The 19,521-nt window shown below is 47.0% G+C and overlaps 1 protein-coding gene and 1 long non-coding RNA gene across 4 annotated transcripts in view; one reads left to right on the top strand and one right to left on the bottom strand.

The window, feature by feature from the left end:
* The window catches only part of LOC123745743 (uncharacterized), a 178,730-nt gene extending 175,784 nt beyond the window's left edge, over nt 1–2,946 (top strand). For all 3 annotated transcript variants that reach the window (XR_011225714.1, XR_011225712.1, XR_011225713.1), the window contains one exon: nt 2,660–2,946. This is a non-coding gene — a long non-coding RNA (uncharacterized lncRNA). The remainder of the gene's footprint in view (nt 1–2,659) is intronic.
* A 10,211-nt stretch (nt 2,947–13,157) lies between these two features.
* On the bottom strand, nt 13,158–17,276 carry LOC123752250 (uncharacterized). The gene is made up of 5 exons (XM_045734307.2): nt 17,124–17,276; nt 14,552–14,629; nt 13,712–14,392; nt 13,438–13,628; nt 13,158–13,344 (listed from the first exon to the last, which is right to left on the bottom strand). The coding sequence occupies exons 2-5, from the start codon at nt 14,627–14,629 to the stop codon at nt 13,221–13,223; spliced, it is 1,074 nt and encodes a 357-aa protein (XP_045590263.2). The 5' UTR covers nt 17,124–17,276; the 3' UTR covers nt 13,158–13,220.
* Nucleotides 17,277–19,521: the final 2,245 nt, after the last annotated feature.

The following is a 19,521-nucleotide window of genomic DNA, read 5'->3' as shown; positions in this document are numbered from 1 at the left end:
TCCCGTAGTACCCGTACCATAGTACCCATACCATAGTACCCGTCCCGTAGTACCCATACCATAGTACCTGTACCATAGTACCCGTACCGTAGTACCCGTACCATAGTACCCGTCCCGTAGTACCTGTACCATAGTACCCGTACCCATAGTACCCGTACCATAGTATCCGTACCCATAGTACCCATTCCATAGTACCTGTACCATAGTACCCGTACCATAGTACCCGTACCATAGTACCCGTCCCGTAGTACCTGTACCATAGTACCCGTACCCATAGTACCCGTACCATAGTACCCGTCCCATAGTACCCGTACCATAGTACCCGTACCGTAGTACCCATACCATAGTACCCGCCCCATAGTACCCGTCCCATAGTACCCGTACCCATAGTACCCGCACCATAGTACCCGTACCATAGTACCCGTACCATAGTACCCGTACCATAGTACTTGACCCATAGTACCCGTACCATAGTACCCGACCCATAGTACCCATACCATAGTACCCGTACCATAGTACCCGCCCCATAGTACCCATACCATAGTACCCGACCCATAGTACCCGTACCATAGTACTTGACCCATAGTACCCGTACCATAGTACCCGTACCATAGTACCCGACCCATAGTACCCATACCATAGTACCCGTACCATAGTACCCGTACCATAGTACCCGTACCATAGTACTACATAGGTACTACATAGCCTTCCCGGCGTGGTGCCTTCTTTTGATAATTAATTACTTACTTGTGCAGAATAATATTCTGAACAATGTCATCCTGGACGTTAATAGTTATTAAAAAGCATAAATGTTCACACTTCAATAAGTTAAACTCGCTTAACTTGTCATTAACGAGCAATATCTTAAGTCCATTGAAAGCAAATATTTAACGTCATCCAGTGTTGTGTCAGGAACTTTGGTTGTTGTTGTGTTTGTTAGTCTGTTATTGTATATATTGTATATTGTAGTTGTTGTTGTAGTTGTGGAGCGGCCATTAACAGTTCTTGACTGACGGACGAGTATTACTTCACTGCCGATTATATTGCAAATGTTGCTCTGTTGTACCTGTTGTTCTGTTGCAACATTTACAACAGAATGTTGTATTTGGCTTGTGAATTAGATTTTGAAATTAACAACTTCAAGCATTTAAGGTTTATTATAGACTCGTTCGTGTCTGGGGAAGTGAAGGAGTGGCTGTTGGCCATTGTTAATTGACACTCGAGACGCGCAAAATGTTAACCAATGGCGTGAGTTTTAGGGTGAATGTCAACCAATCAGCGGCCGAGTTTGGTTGCCTGCTGAGTATAAAAGGGACCACGAGACAAAAAACACTTCAGTGTGTTTTTACCTCACTTTTGGTATACAGTTCCAGGCTCGTCTCTTGAAGGTGAGCTGTATGTGGGGGATCCCCCCTCCCCTCCCCCCCCTCTGCCGTCATGTTGCGTCCCCCCCCCCCTGCCGTCATGTTGCGTCCCCCCCCCCCCTGCCGTCATGTTGCGTCCCCCCCCCCCTGCCGTCATGTTGCGTCCCCCCCCTGCCGTCATGTTGCGTCCCCCCCCCCTGCCGTCATGTTGCGTCCCCCCCCCATGCCGTCATGTTGCGTCCCCCCCCCCTGCCGTCATGTTGCGTCCCCCCCCTGCCGTCATGTTGGTTCCCCCCCCCCCTGCCTTCATGTTGCGTCCCCCCCCCCCTGCCGTCATGTTGCGTCCCCCCCCCCCTGCCGTCATGTTGCGTCCCCCCCCCTGCCGTCATGTTGCGTCCCCCCCCCTGCCGTCATGTTGCGTCCCCCCCCCTGCCGTCATGTTGCGCCCCCCCCCCTGCCGTCATGTTGCGTCCCCCCTCCTTCCCCCATGTTGCGTCCCCCTCCCTTCCCCCCCTTGCCGTCTTGTTGCCTCCCCTGCCCCTTTATTGCGTCTCCTTGCTCGCGCCTTGTACCCTCCCTCCCTCCCTCGCTCGCGCCTTGTACCCTCCCTCCCTCCCTCGCTCGCGCCTTGTACCCTCCCTCCCTCCCTCGCTCGCGCCTTGTACCCTCCCTCCCTCGCTCGCTCGCGCCTTGGTCTTCCATACTGGAACTAGTGAAGTGTATTAGGGGGGAACTATAGTGAAGTGTATTAGGGGGGAACTACCTTTATTTCAGATATGTTTTGACGACTCAAAGGTTGGGTTAAGTGCGCATAGTGCTGCGTGTGGCACTGTAGCACAGTACCACTGTAGCACAGTTCTCCCCCCCCCCCCCCCGAGTTAACCACAAAACGTCTAAGGTGACCTGCTTTTCTCCCTCACAAGGACATCACATACATATGCGTAGATTCTAAACTGAAAACATTTAATATTTACCAATTAACACTCGCAAATTTAAAATTTTATAAACCTACACTTAAAATTTGTCAGTTTCATAGATTGAAAACTTGGTTAATTATCATTCTGATATTAGCACATTATTAGCTACTATAGTGTGGTTGTTGTGCTCTCAAGCTTTAAGTACGTGTGATCCAGTTGTTTATATTCTGGTAGTGGACCCCCATAACCCCATCCTATGGCGATAGTAAAGATTGCTAGTGTCTAACGAAGGCTTAATGAACTGCGTTTACATAATGTGTGGGGGGAAAAAATGCAAAAATTAACCTGACATTTCTAATGTTTACTTCTCGTCCTCAGGTCCGGCCAACTACAGCCCGTCAAAAGAAGCCAACGAGGACCGGCTCTGTATTACATTAATAATATGGTTGGAAGTGGGAACCCCATTATTTGTATCAGTGGAGGTGGGAATAATGTTGGAAGAGTTAGGAGTGAGGCACTGATACAGAGGTTTAAGATAACCATAGAATTGGTAAAGAGCAAGAGGAATCGCGATCACTACTGTCTTCTGAGCTTGCTTCCTGATGACTCCTCTCGCCGATTCACGACTCTAACTTTGAATTTGATACTAAATTTGCTACCTCAAACACTAGTTTTATCCTACCTTATATAATTAAACGTGATGTGTACTGCTGGACACTGTTCTCGTGGCCCGGTCTCTGACTATATAGGCCCTTAGTTGCTGCTGTTCTCAACCCACAACCAGAGTGATCAGGTACAGTTTGCAACTACCTTCTGGTGTATGAACACCTTAAAACCAGACTAACGTACACCACCTCTCTGTACAACACCTTCCATGTATCGTGCATTAGTAATACAACTGAAGCTTAACGTTATGGGTGGTAAGCCCTTAATTAACTCTTGGCGAGACTTGACAGTACGAAGTCTTTACTCCCTCGGCACAACAGCCCTAATGGGACGTGACAGCCTTGTCTTATAAACCTTCAAAAATGGGCCATAAAAACCAGCCATTAGCTCCACAAGTAACAGAGGTGGCAGAGAAACGCTTCGGCTGACCTTCAGAGGCCTGGTTTTGTTATACGACAATTACATTAAACTGGCCAGGTTAGAACTGGCCGCTAGTTAAATACTTGCTTGGCACCTTACCATCTCCCCAGAGTAAAGTGTTCCACAGGACCTATTCTGTGGGTAACCCAGATCACCCTCAGGATTGTGTACTCAGAGGTTGAGCTTCGGCTCTTTGGTCCCGCCTCTAGAATGTCAATCGACGATGTAGATTCTTGAACCTATTTGGTTATCATATCACTTCAACCGTGTAGTGTACCTTACCTTACAACACTGCCTTTCATCTGTAAACTACTGACAAAATTTAAAATGATGGCACGCCCGACCACTTGGACTGGACGGTAGAGCGACGGTCTCGCTACATGCCAGTCAGCGTTCAATCCCCGACCGTTTAAGTGGTTGGGTTATCTTGATGATTTAGAGGCTTAACGTCACCGCGGCCCGGTCCTCGACCAGGCCTCCATTCTCAGGAAGCAGCCCGTAGCAGCTGTTTAACTCCCAGGTACCTATTTACTGCTAGGTAACAGGGGCATCAGGGTGAAAAACATTTTGCCCATTTGTCTCTGCCTCCACCGGGAATCGAACCCGACACCTCGGGACTACGAATCAGAAGCGCTGTCCACTCAGCTGTCAGGCGCCCATTTGATCCCTGTCACGTCCCAAATCCTTATCTTAATCACTTCAAAGTGCTATAGACTTACTACTTGGCGCTTTCTCCTGATAGTTCCCTTCCCCCCCCCCCCGTTCCATCCCAAATACTCAACACTGCGGTCAGGATATGTAGTCATAATGGCTTGGCACTTTCTCCTGATAATTACCTTGCCTTTTCCATATTTTTGATACAGAAGTCCAGATTGTTAGGCCAGTAAATGACATCAATATGAATAGTCTGAATAACCACTAATGCGTTACGTTTGTCAGACTGCCTAGTATTTAACATTAAATTTTAAACGGACAAGCAAACCCAAAATAAAGTGGCAGATACGTCTGACAACTGTTCCAAGAGATCGGATACTTTTGATATAGTTCGCTTTATGCGTTTCTTATTTGGCATCCTTGGTGATATTTAGCGCTCTCTAATTACTCTGTACATTTGGTGGTGCTACATAGCCTTCCCGGTTTCTTGCTTTCTTTTGATAATTACTTCTGGGTTTCCTCGAACCTTCGTCCCAATACTCATCATTCTGGGTTAAGGCTCGACTCTGATGCCTTTTCGTCCCGAACCAGAGCTTGTATGTTGAAACCGGCGTTCCGTCTCTACAGATCATCGTGATTCTATTACTTAGTGTAGCATGGTCCCTACAACACCTTCACCCCCGCTTGAGCACGAGTTGATTACTGCTGCCCCCTGTTTCTTCTCACCACATTCTTCTTTCTGTGAGGATGGCCAGTTTGGCATGATTTTCTCTCGGTACATGGTTGAAATTATCCAGAGTTTGTATGTTGAGACCGGCATCCAGTCTAGACAGGATCGCAGTGATTGCTATTGTCCTCGCTACTTTGCCTGGTCCTCTTTAAAACTCTCTTGCTTATGTCGTACTTTGACCATTACCCCTCCTGTGGGCCCTGTTCCCTTTCTGTACGGTTGTCTCGCTTGCAAGTTTCTCTCTCGGTTCGTGTCGCCAATGTTTCTCATCGTGTCAGTCCTTGTCCCCATGGAGGGTCCCTCTTCCTAGGTTTTGTATAAGCTTAGCCTAGTCATGCAGGTCATTACTCCGTCCTACAGTTCTGAAACGCCTTTTCCTTGCTCACTTTTCTTCACACTCCCGCTCCATCTCCGTCGTCACAGATGGGTCTAGGTCTGCTGAGTGTAGGCTACTCGGGTGCAGTCAGGACTACACAACAATGTGTGTCAGCCTTCCGTCAAGAGACTAGCATCTTCACGGCTGAACTTTATGCAATTTTGTTTGCTTTTTGTCAACGGCTTTCTCACTGTAGTTCTTCCTGTGTTGTAGTTGACTCGAGCAGTACTCTCATAGCTCTAGAGTCATAATCCTGTGGTCATCGAACTTCAATATTGACTGTTTATCTCCAGCAGATTTAAGACAGTAGAGTTTTGCTGGGTTCCCAGCCATATTGGTGGTTTCCTTAAATGAGTGTGCGGACACTGCCGCTAAGGAAGCTGTCCGCACCTGTCCCATCTTCTGTAAAGATATTTCTTATTCAGGACTTCTATCCAGTTATTCATTCCTCAATCCTTGCCCATTGGCATGATCGTTGGTCTTGTTACTCTTAACAAGCTGCATGCTCTTAAGTGTTCTACAAACACCCCCCCCCCCCCCCCCAATGGCCTTCCTCCTACCACCGTAACCGGCGGTGGGAAACGGCTCTAGTGAGGTTATGTATCGGCCAGACCCACTTAACTCACAGGCACTTAATGGATTGCTGCCCACTTCCCCCTCCTTGTTGTCCAAATTGTATTGTCCCTCTTACGATCGTGCATATCCTTGTTGAATGTCCTAACTTCCAGAATGTGCGTGGGTCTTGCTTCCCGACTGTCCCTCGCGGTCACCTATCCCTCTATAGTATCCTTGGTGAATCGGATGCCTTTGATGTTATACAAAAGTGTACAAGGCGAATAAGTCTCTCTCGTATGAACTTGCACTCGTATTGGCATCCTTAGTAATATTTAGCGTCTTTTGAATATCCCGCACGTTTAATGGTGCTATATAGCCTCCCCGGCTTGGTGCCTTGATTTGATAACTTGGTATGGAGTGCCTGGAAAAAAGTGCTACTAGAGCACCTATAATCATCGTGTGGTAACGTGTGAAAGAATTCAGCAGTGACCGACAGGAAAGACGGCAACCACTACATGGAAACCTGCAGTACCTGGGCAAGATTTCTACCAACCTCATCATAACGACAGCAATCTATTACCAGACTAGTTTGTGCTGAGTGGGAAGATTGACTGATGGGTAGCTCTTTCTAGGTCCTCTGGTGTATGGAGAGTTAGCATAACTTAAACTCCATTAAAAAAATTCACAGCTCATTCAAGATAGGCAGTTTGGTAACACTGAAGGGCCGGCTAGTGGCCATCCGTACTCCCTCTCGACTCGAGTGCACTTGCACCCAAGTGCACCTGCACCGAACTTGCACCCAAGTACACCTGCACCAAACTTGCACTAAGTGCACTTGCACCCAAGTACACCTGCACCGAACTTGCACTAAGTGCACCTGCACCGAACTTGCACTAAGTGCACCTGCACCGAACTTGCACCTAAGTGCACCTGCACCAAACTTGCACTAAGTGCACCTGCACCGAACTTGCACTAAGTGCACCTGCACCGAACTTGCACTAAGTGCACCTGCACCGAACTTGCACTAAGTGCACCTGCACCGAACTTGCACCCAAGTACACCTGCACCGAACTTGCACCCAAGTGCACCTGCACCGAACTTGCACCCAAGTACACCTGCACCGAACTTGCACCCAAGTGCACCTGCACCGAACTTGCACCCAAGTGCACCTGCACCGAACTTGCACCCAAGTGCACCTGCACCAAACTTGCACTAAGTGCACCTGCACCCAAGTGCACCTGCACCGAACTTGCACTAAGTGCACCTGCACCGAACTTGCACTAAGTGCACCTGCACCGAACTTGCACTAAGTGCACCTGCACCGAACTTGCACTAAGTGCACCTGCACCGAACTTGCACCCAAGTACACCTGCACCGAACTTGCACTAAGTGCACCTGCACCGAACTTGCACCCAAGTACACCTGCACCGAACTTGCACCCAAGTGCACCTGCACCGAACTTGCACCAAGTGCACCTGCACCAAACTTGCACTAAGTGCACCTGCACCGAACTTGCACTAAGTGCACCTGCACCGAACTTGCACTAAGTGCACCTGCACCGAACTTGCACTAAGTGCACCTGCACCGAACTTGCACTAAGTGCACCTGCACCGAACTTGCACTAAGTGCACCTGCACCGAACTTGCACTAAGTGCACCTGCACCGAACTTGCACTAAGTGCACCTGCACCGAACTTGCACTAAGTGCACCTGCACCCAAGTGCACCTGCACCGAACTTGCACTAAGTGCACCTGCACCGAACTTGCACTAAGTGCACCTGCACCGAACTTGCACCCAAGTACACCTGCACCGAACTTGCACCCAAGTGCACCTGCACCGAACTTGCACCTAAGTGCACCTGCACCAAACTTGCACTAAGTGCACCTGCACCGAACTTGCACTAAGTGCACCTGCACCGAACTTGCACTAAGTGCACCTGCACCGAACTTGCACTAAGTGCACCTGCACCGAACTTGCACTAAGTGCACCTGCACCGAACTTGCACTAAGTGCACCTGCACCGAACTTGCACCTAAGTGCACCTGCACCAAACTTGCACCTAAGTGCACCTGCACCGAAACTTGCACCTAAGTGCACCTGCACCAAACTTGCACTAAGTGCACCTGCACCAAACTTGCACCCAAGTACAACTGCACCAAACTTGCACTAAGTGCACCTGCACCAAACTTGCACTAAGTGCACCTGCACCAAACTTGCACTAAGTGCACCTGCACCAAACTTGCACTAAGTGCACCTGCACCAAACTTGCACTAAGTGCACCTGCACCAAACTTGCACTAAGTGCACCTGCACCAAACTTGCACCCAAGTACAACTGCACCAAACTTGCACTAAGTGCACCTGCACCAAACTTGCACTAAGTGCACCTGCACCAAACTTGCACCCAAGTACATCTGCACCAAAGTACACTTGCCCGCACACCACAACCTCCACAGCTCTTCTCCACTTGTCCCCAACTCCTCATTTATACATCTTCCTCCCTTTGTCTCCCCCCCCCCTCCACTCAACTTTTCTTTTCCCTCTTCCACCAACTCTTCTCTAGCTGTCCCCGACTCCTCCCTCCCCTCCTGCATCAACTTATCTTCCTTCCCCCATCTCTTCTCGTCTCCCTTCATCTCTACATTATATCCTCTCCCTGACCCCTTGAAGTTCAACACTAACCCTACATATCAGAAAAAGGATCATGATGGTAGGACAATAAAACACAGGTGGCGGAGAGGGACATTATTTTTTCCCCTGGAGGAGATCGCTCGTGTATGGAGGGAAATCAGTGGGGAATCAACAGTCATGAGGGAAAACCCTAATTAAACTACAGATGGAACAGAGCAGGAGGAAATACAACAACTTCTGGCCATCAACCCCGCAGGTAGTAGGTAATATAGCAATGGTGGGGTAACCTTTGCTAAAATGCTGAGGAAGAATCCAGAAGCCATGTCAATGGTCAAGTTGCAATGAAAGTAACTTCACAGGAAGCTAATGGAAAGGAAAAGAGCTGTAGTCGTGGTAGGTATTAGGGAACAAGAAGGTTCCAGGCAGGAAGAGTGGAGAGCCAAGGACAAAGCTTCAGTGACAGGGATGCTGAAATACAAATGGAAGGGGCTGATCAATGCAGGCGGCGGCTTTCCGGTTTGGACAATGCAACAAAAATCTATTTATAAATGGCGTCATTCAAGTCGATTGATACGGTGGCCTCATTCAAGAATGAGGCCACCAAAGAAGACATTCTAGTAAAGAGCAAACTTCAAAATATAATGAAATACAGAAAGGTATTCCTCCAGAGTGAGGTCAGGGTGATGGAAGGGAGCCAGGGAGCCATAGCCTCCAATCCCAAAGAGGAGTGGGGAACCCAACTCAATTCAAGAACCCCAGGGAGAACCAACACCCCTACCCTCCTTCACAAAGTCCAAACCCTTCCCTCCTACACAATGCCTGGTCTTCCTGCCCCAAGCAGGCCAAGTAATTAATTATCAAAAGACCCCAAACCGGGAAGGCTATGTAGCACCATCAAATGTGCGGGATAATCAGAGGGCGCTAAATATCACCAAGGATGCCAATACGAGAACAGAAATGCACAAGGCTAACGACATCAAAAGTATCCGAGGCACCAAGAATACTATCGAGAGAGAAGCGACTGCGGGGGACGGTCGGAAAACAAGACACGCTTGTCCCGGAAGTCAGGACATTCAACAAGGATATGCACGACCATAAGAGGGACAATGCAATTAGGACAATAAGGAGCAGGGCGGCGCTCCATCAAGTGACCACGAGTTAAGCGAGTATGGCCAATACACAACCTCGTCACAGCCATTTCCCATCGCCGGTTACGGTGGTAGGAGGACGGTCACGAGGGCAACTTTTAAGAGAACGTATTTGTTACCAGTAACAAATGACCAAGACTGCCAATGGGTAAGAATGGAGGAATGGATAAACGGGTAAAAGTCTGAATAAAGAATACCTTTACGAGAGATGGGACAAGAGCGGACAGCTTCTCTGGCGGCAGCATCCCCACGCTCATTTAAGTTGACACCAATATGGCTGGAAACCCAACAAAACTACCTACTTAAATTTACTGTGAACAATTAACAGCCAATGCTGGATCTCGACAACTGGATGAACCGGATTAAAGGACCCGAGAGCCATGAGGGAACTGCAAGTCAACAACAAAGGAAGATTGACAACGAGAGGACAGGAGACGAGCATAGAGAATAGCATAAAGCTCCGCTGTGAAGATGCTAGTCTCCGGTGGTAAGCGACACACAAGTGTGATCCGGAAAAACAACAGTAGCCAACACTGTCTGGAGACTTAGACTCATCGGTGAAGACAAACGGAGCAGGAATGAGAAGTGCTCATGGAAAAGGCGTTTTAGAACCTAAGGAGGGGGTAAAAGTTCTAGGGATGCGGGTCAAGGATGTACAAAACTGCGGAAGGGGGGGGGGGTGACTCCACAGGGGCAAAGAAGGAACACGAGGAGAAATATTAGAAATATGAATGTAAAGAATCATGTAAGCGAGATAACCGGACAGAAAGAGGGGTGGTGGTGAAGAGGAACAGGAACCGCAGGAGGGGTAAAAGTTAAAGCACGACAGAGGCGAGAGAATGTTGCAAGGACCGCGCAAGATAGCGAAGACAGTAACGATCACGGTGGTCCTGGAGAGAGAGAGGTATCCAGTGTCAACATACAAGCCGAGGACGGGAGTCGAACGAAAGGCACCAGAACCGAGGCCAACCCAGTATGGTGCAACACATCGAGGCGGCAAAGAGTAGTAGGAGAAGCAGACTAGTAAGCAGGGCAACCATAATCTAGCTTAGACAGGACGAGAGAGCAATGTAAAGCGAGGAGTGCGCGCCTATCTGCTCCCCAGGAAAAATGAGACAATACCCGAAGGAGGGTAAGGGCCTTAGAGCACTCAACACTGAGGCAAGATATATGGGGAGACCAAGACAAACGAGTGTCAAAGAATAACCCCAAAAGCTTCGTGGAATCTTTGTACTCGAGGGGATGAGCATAGTGTGACAGAGGGACGAAGAACGACCCGTTTCCGAGTAAACGTCATGACAAGTCTTAGAAGTAGAGAACTTTAGGCCATGATCGGTGGCCCAAGACGACACGGCATCAATCGCAAGTTGAAGGAGAGGCGAATTATCACCCTGACACCAAAGGACAAGATCATCGACAGAGCAGAGAAGATGCTGAACACTACCCTGGGGCACACCATCGTATTGCTGAAGAGATGTACAGCGGTACCAAGCCTCACCCAAAAGGAACGACGAGGAAGCTGCGGAGAGAAAGGGAGATGACCACGAAGGCCAAAAGAATGAAGCTAGGATAGAATATGATATCGCCAAGTGGTGTCTTAAGCCTTTTCCAGGTCAAAAAGGACAGCAACAACGGAGGTCTTCGCAGCAAATATAGACCTCCAAGTTCACCAGGACACGTGTTGTGCTGCGGCACTTTCAGAAACCAAACTGAGAAGGTGAGAGGAGGTGATCGTGTTCCAAGAACCACATCAGACAAACGTTAACCATACGTTCAAAGCGTTTGCAGACAACTTGAGGGAAATAGGGCGAAAGTCCTTAGGGGATGTTTCCAGAGACCCTGGTTTGCGAACAGGGAGAACAATGGCATCGAGCCAGTCCTCGGGAACTGACGACTACTCCCAGACCCAATTATACCGACTAAATACCGAGACGTGCACGGGAGATGAAGCATCTCAATGAATGCCATCAGAGCCCGCCGCCATAGAGGGCCACGGCAGACCGAATTCAGAGAGAATGGATCGTTATAGGGAAGGAGTACAGAAATCCAAAGGACAAGATTCAAGGACAGGTTTACAAAGAAGTTAAGATTGGGAACATGAAAACCAGAGCAAACAGAAGAAACGTGGGAACCCAGTTCGGTAGTGACCTGCAACGGATCCCCCACAAGAGTACGATGGAGGTGAATGACCGGTGAAACGTCGTGAACGAACTTGCCTGGTATCTTGCAGATACGCTTCCAGATCTGCAGCAGGGGCGTTTCAGACGTAATGGGGGAGACATAAGATACCCAACATTCACGTTTAGCCGCACAGATGGCCATACGGGCCACCGTACTCGCCTACCGAAAGAACAAAAGAATCGGCCGTTTGCCGACGGCGGTCTCTTCCAGGCTGCACGCTTACAGCGGGCAGCCCGAGCACAGTCTGCATTGGTTGTTCGTCAGAACATCACCCCAAAGGGAATGACAATTGAAATCACCTAGCAGGAGCACAGGCTCCGGCAAGGAGTCCAGTAGTAGGTAAATTTTTCCTATCTTCATCACGCCTTCCCTGCAATAGTTCTGAAATTCATGACCACCTTGGTGCAACCCGATAACACACCAAATCTATCTAGTGGTCCACCCCAAATACTGCATTGCAAGTTTAACATGCCGTTCTTTTTAATTAGAAATTGTCAATGAGATTTTCATGCACTTACTAGGTTCCTTTATGTTATTTTTCAACTTTAGTACATTGGCTTAGCATTTTCATCGTTGTACTTCTAACAAATACAGTAAGCAAAGTACTTGGTCTGGAAGCTTTAAGGACGTAATAGAGTCCGTCCTCAAAAGGCCGAAGTCCATGCACCCGCCAAACCCCGGTTATGATTAAAGTAATTATCAAAGAAGGCATCAAGCCGGGAAAGCCATGTAGCCGTTTATGAATGCAAAACTGTACACGATTACGTCTGAACACTTCTGGAACAAGTACTTCGCTGACGACTTTATCTAATCTACGCTGTAAATGATCACCCCCCCCCCCCCCACATACTACAAATAATCGCCAACAGGACCTAAACCATCTAACCAATGCCTTTAATAATAATAAATAACTACAGTATGCCAAGATATTAATTTATATTCGAGAATTTCCTAATTTGGAATGAACAGCATGTTAAAAATTTATGAAGTTTCTCTCTGGGGTCGACAGCTGGGTGGAATGGATTTTGTCAGAGGACGGGTTACATAATCAGTTGCGAGTCTTTGCAACTAATTTTTAACATTCATTAACTGGGGCTCCGTGAAATGGCTTTTAGCCCTTGTTTAGGAGGACAGGCTGCACAGTGGGACAAATTAACTTTAGCTCCACTTCCATTTTTCTGTAAGTGGCCGGAGCATTTGTGGTAGGCATGATCACAGCCTTCAAGCGCACCATTTAAGATAGTTCTACGGTGCCTGGTTCTGCCTTACTAGCCTTATGTAGTGGCTACCAAAATCCTTGGTTTTTAGAAGACCAAGCCTATACAAGTGAGAAAGCAAGTTTTAAACATCCTAAGGCAAGTTTTCCATCTTGTCGAACTCTTGTTCAAGATTCAGCTACTCTTGAAAGTTACAAGTAGCATGGGCTATGGTGAGCCCGTAGTGGACCGTCCTCGAACTACTATTAACTACATAACCCAAAACTTATTAATCTAGAAATAGTTTAATAAAATATTTAGCTATTACTTAAGTTTACTCTATTTTTTACAACAATGCAAGAGTTGTCTTAAGATTAAGAGTCATTTATTGAGGACGGTAGCCGTAGCCGCTGTTAACGTACACAGTGTCCGTCACTGTCCGGTAGTTGGTGAAGGTTGTGCTCTTGGTGTTAATATTCGTGTGTACCACCGTCGCTGTGTACGTCAACCTGCAAGACAAAATATACGTCATTAACACGAGGTAATGTTACAAACACGCCCCCCCCTCCCCCAACCACACACACACTGTATTCTATACTTACACCTGGGTGGCCGGAGTGGTGTAGGTGTACTGGCTGATTATGTAGGACGTGTGGCCGAGGGTCACGTAACTTAGTGACGTTTCCGTCACGATCCTGAAGTCAGACTTCACTTCCGTTAACGTTACTGACGTTGGCCGGACAGAGACAGAAGTCTGGAGAGCGACCCGGTCATCAACGGGAGTGTGTAGCACCTGTGGTGTAGAAGAGAAGGTTATAAGCAGGAAGATGATGCGTGTGTTATTGTATTAATATGGCACTGTTACTGTAAACTTACCGAGCGTGTTCCGACGGTGACAGTCTGCACGCTGAAGGACGTTAAGGTTACCGCCACGCTGTTGAAGGCTTGGTCGGTGACAGTGACGCAACGGTCGATGGTGACAACTTGGGTGACAGTGGGGTGGAAGACATCGTCCACCCTCCTGACCTGAGGGACGCCAACCGGTCTGACAATACTTCCAGTGCTGCCCACTGCTACCCGCGGGACGGTCACCTGGTCCAACCTGCCACCGCTGAATATGGTAGCTGGACCAGCGAAGACACCCTGGCCGACATTAGGACCAGGACCAGCGAAGACACCCTGGCCGACATTAGGACCGGGACCACCGAAGACACCCTGGCCGACATTAGGACCGGGACCACCAAAGACACCCTGGCCGACATTAGGACCGGGACCACCAAAGACACCCTGGCCGACATTAGGACCGGGAGCTACATCACTGCCAAAGTCTTGGGGAAAATAACGTCCATCAGCAAAACTTGCTCTGTGCTGGCCTGCGTCAGGCACGAGGCCGCTGCCAGGGCCCTGGAGGATAAAGGCGTCTTCAGCTGCGATAGGTTGAGCGCTACTCGGCAGGCTCCCGATTGCTTCAATTAATCCAGGAAGTGGTTGACTAGTGTCCCTGGGAATGCCGTCAAAAGCAGGTGAAGTACTGGAGGACTCCGGGACACCCAGGGTCTGCAAAGTTAAAATGTAAAAAGTTACTATTTAAACTATAGTTATACTTAAGAGTTACCTTGAAAAGAACTTATACCGGCAGTATAATTTTTTTTAAGCAAAAATTTACAAAAGAAAAAAGAAAAAGATTAGTTTACAACAGCGAGAGGTTAACTATGCCTGCAATGGTTGGTACTGGCTCGTCACACCGGCCACACAGAAGATAGAGCCCACCAATATTGGAATAGAACACCGCATCTGCAATATATAGACTTGTTAAACAACCGAATAGACCCACTTTTGAACAAAAATGATAAAGTCAGATTATGAAGACAACTGAAACTTGAGCATTTTTAGTTGCGTTAAATCTTAAGGATTGCTTAAACTAGTGGGAGTAAAAGGGGAGGGGGGAATAATTTTTTTTTTTTTTTTTTTTTTTTTAATAGCCATTTAATTGTGTAGTAGATCATAGTCAAGGACATGGCAATCTTCAGAAATGAGTGGCAAACCATTACAACTATAGCCCTTTCATGGCCCGAGTACAGATGTTTGTTATAATATCTAGGAAAAGTAATGGTTCCCAGTCGCCGACCGTTTCAGATTTAACGCAATTTTTTACCAATAACTAGGGAACAATATTATTTAAGCATTTTTATACTCTTCAGTATTAGGATTACAGCTTTAAGTATTAAGTCACTAGTTTCAAGACACTAGGATGGTTAGGTCATAGTATTATACACCAAGCTATCCAACAAAATGCATTAATACAATCTAAAATTTTAAGGCAAGAACAGGAATTTGAGGGAAAAGGAGGCACCGTTTCTGGTAGCATTCTAGCAGTGAAACGTAATCTAGAAGTGCTTCAAAGATGGGAAGCCAGACTCCAAGGGGCAATTTCGTTCCTCACAGAACCTAATTGTTATTTTAAAGTAGTAAAAAGATTAAGGAGGGAGGGGGGGGGGTGTAGTTATCTTCCCTGCGACATGCTCAAAGCCACCTCGAGGCACTGTTGGAGGTCTGTAGGAAGACAAACTTGTCACAGGAGGTTGGACATGAAGTGGTTATTGCAACTAGACAAAGTAAGGGTGGTAAAAGTAGTTACGTAGTGTTGTGCCTTACATAGTGCCTGGAAGATAACAGACCAACTCACCCGGCCATCAAGGGTTGGCACCAATACCACCTTTGAGAGCGTGTTAGGTACTCTACCTCCCCCCCTTATAATGCTTTGAATATGGGATGTTTTTACACAACTAAGCATTTCTTTAATTATATACTAGCTGTACCCAGCCACGCGCTGCTGTAGTTCAGCATCGCATGCTCATTACCGAGCCACAGCAACCCTTTCCTTTAACCTCCACCCCCCCCCTCCCCATTCTCTACGCCCCTCATCCCTTCACTCTCCCTTGTCCGATGCGTTCCCAAATTATCCGATGTTATCCTCACTGAAAATTGAGATCAGGTAAAGATTTAGATGAAAAAATACAAACGATTAAGTACTCACGAAATGAACGGTACGGTAAACATGGCTCAATTTAAATGCAATATCATAAAATCACTTGAATCAAAATGAAGTCTAAATTTGAAGATTTAATTTATCAGTGCAATCTTAAACATTGAAAGGGAATCTTAACATATTTAATGCATCTTTCTTCCCTGGTACGTAGTTAATAGTGCGTAGTTAATAAAAAGTAACCTGCGACACGTACATAAAAATACGACCGTATTCGAGTGGGTGTCAAAATTTCAAAAGGATTTAAGAACTTCAGAGATTAGCGATTTTGAACATTTATACAAGAGGTAGAGTAGAGAAAAAACGGGGGAGGGGGGGGGGGGGAAGAGATTTATGCAGCTGGGCATATACATAAGCTTTGTATATTATAGCTAGCTCTTCAGCTACAAGGAACATAGTAAGGGTACAGTACCAGAAAGTAATTGATGAACGTTGAAAACGCGTGCATTACGTTAATACTAATTAAACCAGCAAGACTACTACGAAGTCACTCCAGTACCATTAATAGGGGGACGTTTGTGCGAGGTTTGAAGTTTTGGATGGCCCCCCTCCCCACATTCAGAGCAGTTCAAGAATTTACTAGATTTTTTTTTTGGGCCGTTATCAAACGATAGTCTCAAAGTACTACACAATTAAAGTACTAACTAGAACCAAGTTAAATTCCACTTTCTAAATTAAAGGAGTAAAGCTTGTACTCAAATCCCTCTATTAGCTCTGAAGTACTTTCAAGGGCCCGTTTTACAGGCCTGTGTAGATATGCAGGTTGAAGCAGCTTATTATATAAGAAAAAAAATTACTAAAATATTTCCATTAACATACTATAGTGCCACCGCCGAATGTTTAGATTGTCAAGTGCATAATTTCCTAGAATCCTGTTACAAATCGACCCCCCCCCCCTCCTCCAATATACTACTATTAAGAATAACCAAATCATTTGCTTATCAAGCTCAAAGTCTTATTATCGATAAAGTGTTCATAATTACTACAAGATAACAGCCGCGGAAAAAGACAAGTTTAAGTAAAGATTAAAAACTATACAGTATGGTATTTCAAGGCTGCACGTAGTACTTTGAATATGAAATTTAAGTGTTAATAAATATTACACGCTTACCAAACAAAACCATTAAAAATTTTGATCAAATAAGGTGCAAGATAACACTTAACTCTTTGATAAATTACCGAAATAACTAAAACATTACACTATAAACTAATAACAAGAAGTCAAGACCGTAAACTTAATACCTTGCAAGACGAGGAGAGACGATGTTACTGGCGTGAAGGCGAGGAGGAGAGTGAGGAGCTGGGCCCCACCTGCCCGCCTCAACACCTCCCTCACACCCTCCTCATGGTTGCTGCCTCTCATAATACACCCCTTCTTTACCCCAGTATGTACACACTCACTCGTAATCCTCTAACACTCTTTGTTTCCCTAAAGTTAACATCGTATTAGTAGTTAGTATATTTATTGTGGCACAACAGAACCTAACTGCCGGTGAGAACGAGGCAAAGTGACCATTATGGACCCGTAAGTGACACTCAGTGGCTTAGCACAGTCTTCCCACACACGCCCCAACACCCAGTGGGACAGGTGGTCCTTGGGTCGTTTAGGACAGTGTTTCCTCAACCGCAGATCTATGGACTAAATATTACAAGGGTTGCATGGAACTAATATACTGTATGGTATTCTAACATAATATGAACCCTTTATGAGTGTGTTGAACCCAATGTCTGCTGTTGTCATATACACGCAGTTTTAACTGAGATTAACAGTGCAGGGCGAGTGACATATATATGTGTGTATTTGTTACACAATGGCTACTGTCAATTTTGCTGGCTATATTTATTTTGTTGTAGGACTCTACAAGTGTGAACGAGGCTGTTGGTGGGGTCTACAGGTGTGAACGTGGCTGTTGGTGGGGTCTACAGGTGTGAACGTGGCTGTTGGTGGGGTCTACAGGTGTGAACGTGGCTGTTGGTGGGGTCTACAGGTGTGAACGTGGCTGTTGGTGGGGTCTACAGGTGTGAACGTGGCTGTTGGTGGGGTCTACAGGTGTGAACGTGGCTGTTGGTGGGGTCTACAGGTGTGAACGTGGCTGTTGGTGGGGTCTACAGGTGTGAACGTGGCTGTTGGTGGGGTCTACAGGTGTGAACGTGGCTGTTGGTGGGGTCTACAGGTGTGAACGTGGCTGTTGGTGGGGTCTACAGGTGTGAACGTGGCTGTTGGTGGAGTCTACAGGTGTGAACGTGGCTGTTGGTGGGGTCTACAGGTGTGAACGTGGCTGTTGGTGGGGTCTACAGGTGTGAACGTGGCTGTTGGTGGGGTCTACAGGTGTGAACGTGGCTGTTGGTGGGGTCTACAGGTGTGAACGTGGCTGTTGGTGGGGTCTACAGGTGTGAACGTGGCTGTTGGTGGGGTCTACAGGTGTGAACGTGGCTGTTGATGGGGTCTACAGGTGTGAACGTGGCTGTTGGTGGGGTCTACAGGTGTGAACGTGGCTGTTGGTGGGGTCTACAGGTGTGAACGTGGCTGTTGGTGGGGTCTACAGGTGTGAACGTGGCTGTTGGTGGGGTCTACAGGTGTGAACGTGCTAGTTTTATTTTTTTATTGGTATAGAACAAAATAACATAAATAAACATAAAAGACACCAAAATGCCACAACAAAACAAAATTATATATAACATATATTACAAGATTTTGGATTAAGATTAGTAGATGGATTAGATGGATTACGGATTAGTAGATGGATTAAGATGGATTACGAGAACTTTCAAATCCAGGGATCCCATCACAATGGTTGTACTCTTCAAGTCACTTGTGTTGTCCCGTCTTGAGTACTGCTCAATACTCACTTCCCCCTTCAGAGCAGGAGAGATTGCTGAAATAGAGGGAATACAGAGAACATATACGGCACGCATAGACGCAATAAAGCACCTAAATTATTGGGATCGTCTCAAAGCCCTCCAAATGTACTCACTAGAAAGAAGACGAGAGAAATATCAAATAATATACACCTGGAAGATACTGGAGGGCCAAGTACCAAATCTACACAGTAAAATAACAACGTACTGGAGTGAACTATATGGAAGAAAATGCAGAATAGAACCAGTGAAGAGCAGAGGTGCCATAGGTACAATCAGAGAACACTGTATAAACATCAGAGGTCCGCGGTTGTTCAACGTCCTCCCAGCAAGCATAAGAAATATTGCCGGAACAACCGTGGACATCTTCAAGAGGAAACTAGATTTATTCCTCCAAGGAGTCCCGGACCAACCGGGCTGTGGTGGGTATGTGGGCCTGCGGGCCGCTCCAAGCAACAGCCTAGTGGACCAAACTCTCACAAGTCAAGCCTGGCCTCGGGCCGGGCTTGGGGAGTAGAAGAACTCCCAGAACCCCATCAACCAGGTATCAAGAAACAGTACAGTAATCCATCTCATGGAAACAACAAATAACCTGAAACGTACAACATAGACAAACTAAACACATTGAAAACAGTTGCACGAGGAAGGGTGGTCAGGGAGGCGAACAACAGCACAGAAGGCGACGGCAGAGCGGGCAGGGGCACATCCAGATGGATCACGGAAGACTGGTGCAGAGAAGATCGCATGGAAGCCACGAGTCGACTGCACCAGGGGCCGCAGC

This window comes from Procambarus clarkii, chromosome 88 (genome assembly GCF_040958095.1).
Source record: "Procambarus clarkii isolate CNS0578487 chromosome 88, FALCON_Pclarkii_2.0, whole genome shotgun sequence".
Classification (NCBI taxonomy): domain Eukaryota; kingdom Metazoa; phylum Arthropoda; class Malacostraca; order Decapoda; family Cambaridae; genus Procambarus; species Procambarus clarkii.
This window is presented reverse-complemented; position numbering and strand designations above follow the sequence as displayed.

Coding starts and splice junctions, on each gene's coding strand:
- LOC123752250 (XM_045734307.2), bottom strand. CDS start 14,629: ATGCGGTGTTCTATTCCAATATTGGTGGGCTCTATCTTCTGTGTGGCC. Junction 14,393..14,551: donor GCCAGTACCAACCATTGCAG/GCATAGTTAACC, acceptor TTAACTTTGCAG/ACCCTGGGTGTCCCGGAGTC. Junction 13,345..13,437: donor ACCACTCCGGCCACCCAGGT/GTAAGTATAGAA, acceptor TTTGTCTTGCAG/GTTGACGTACACAGCGACGG.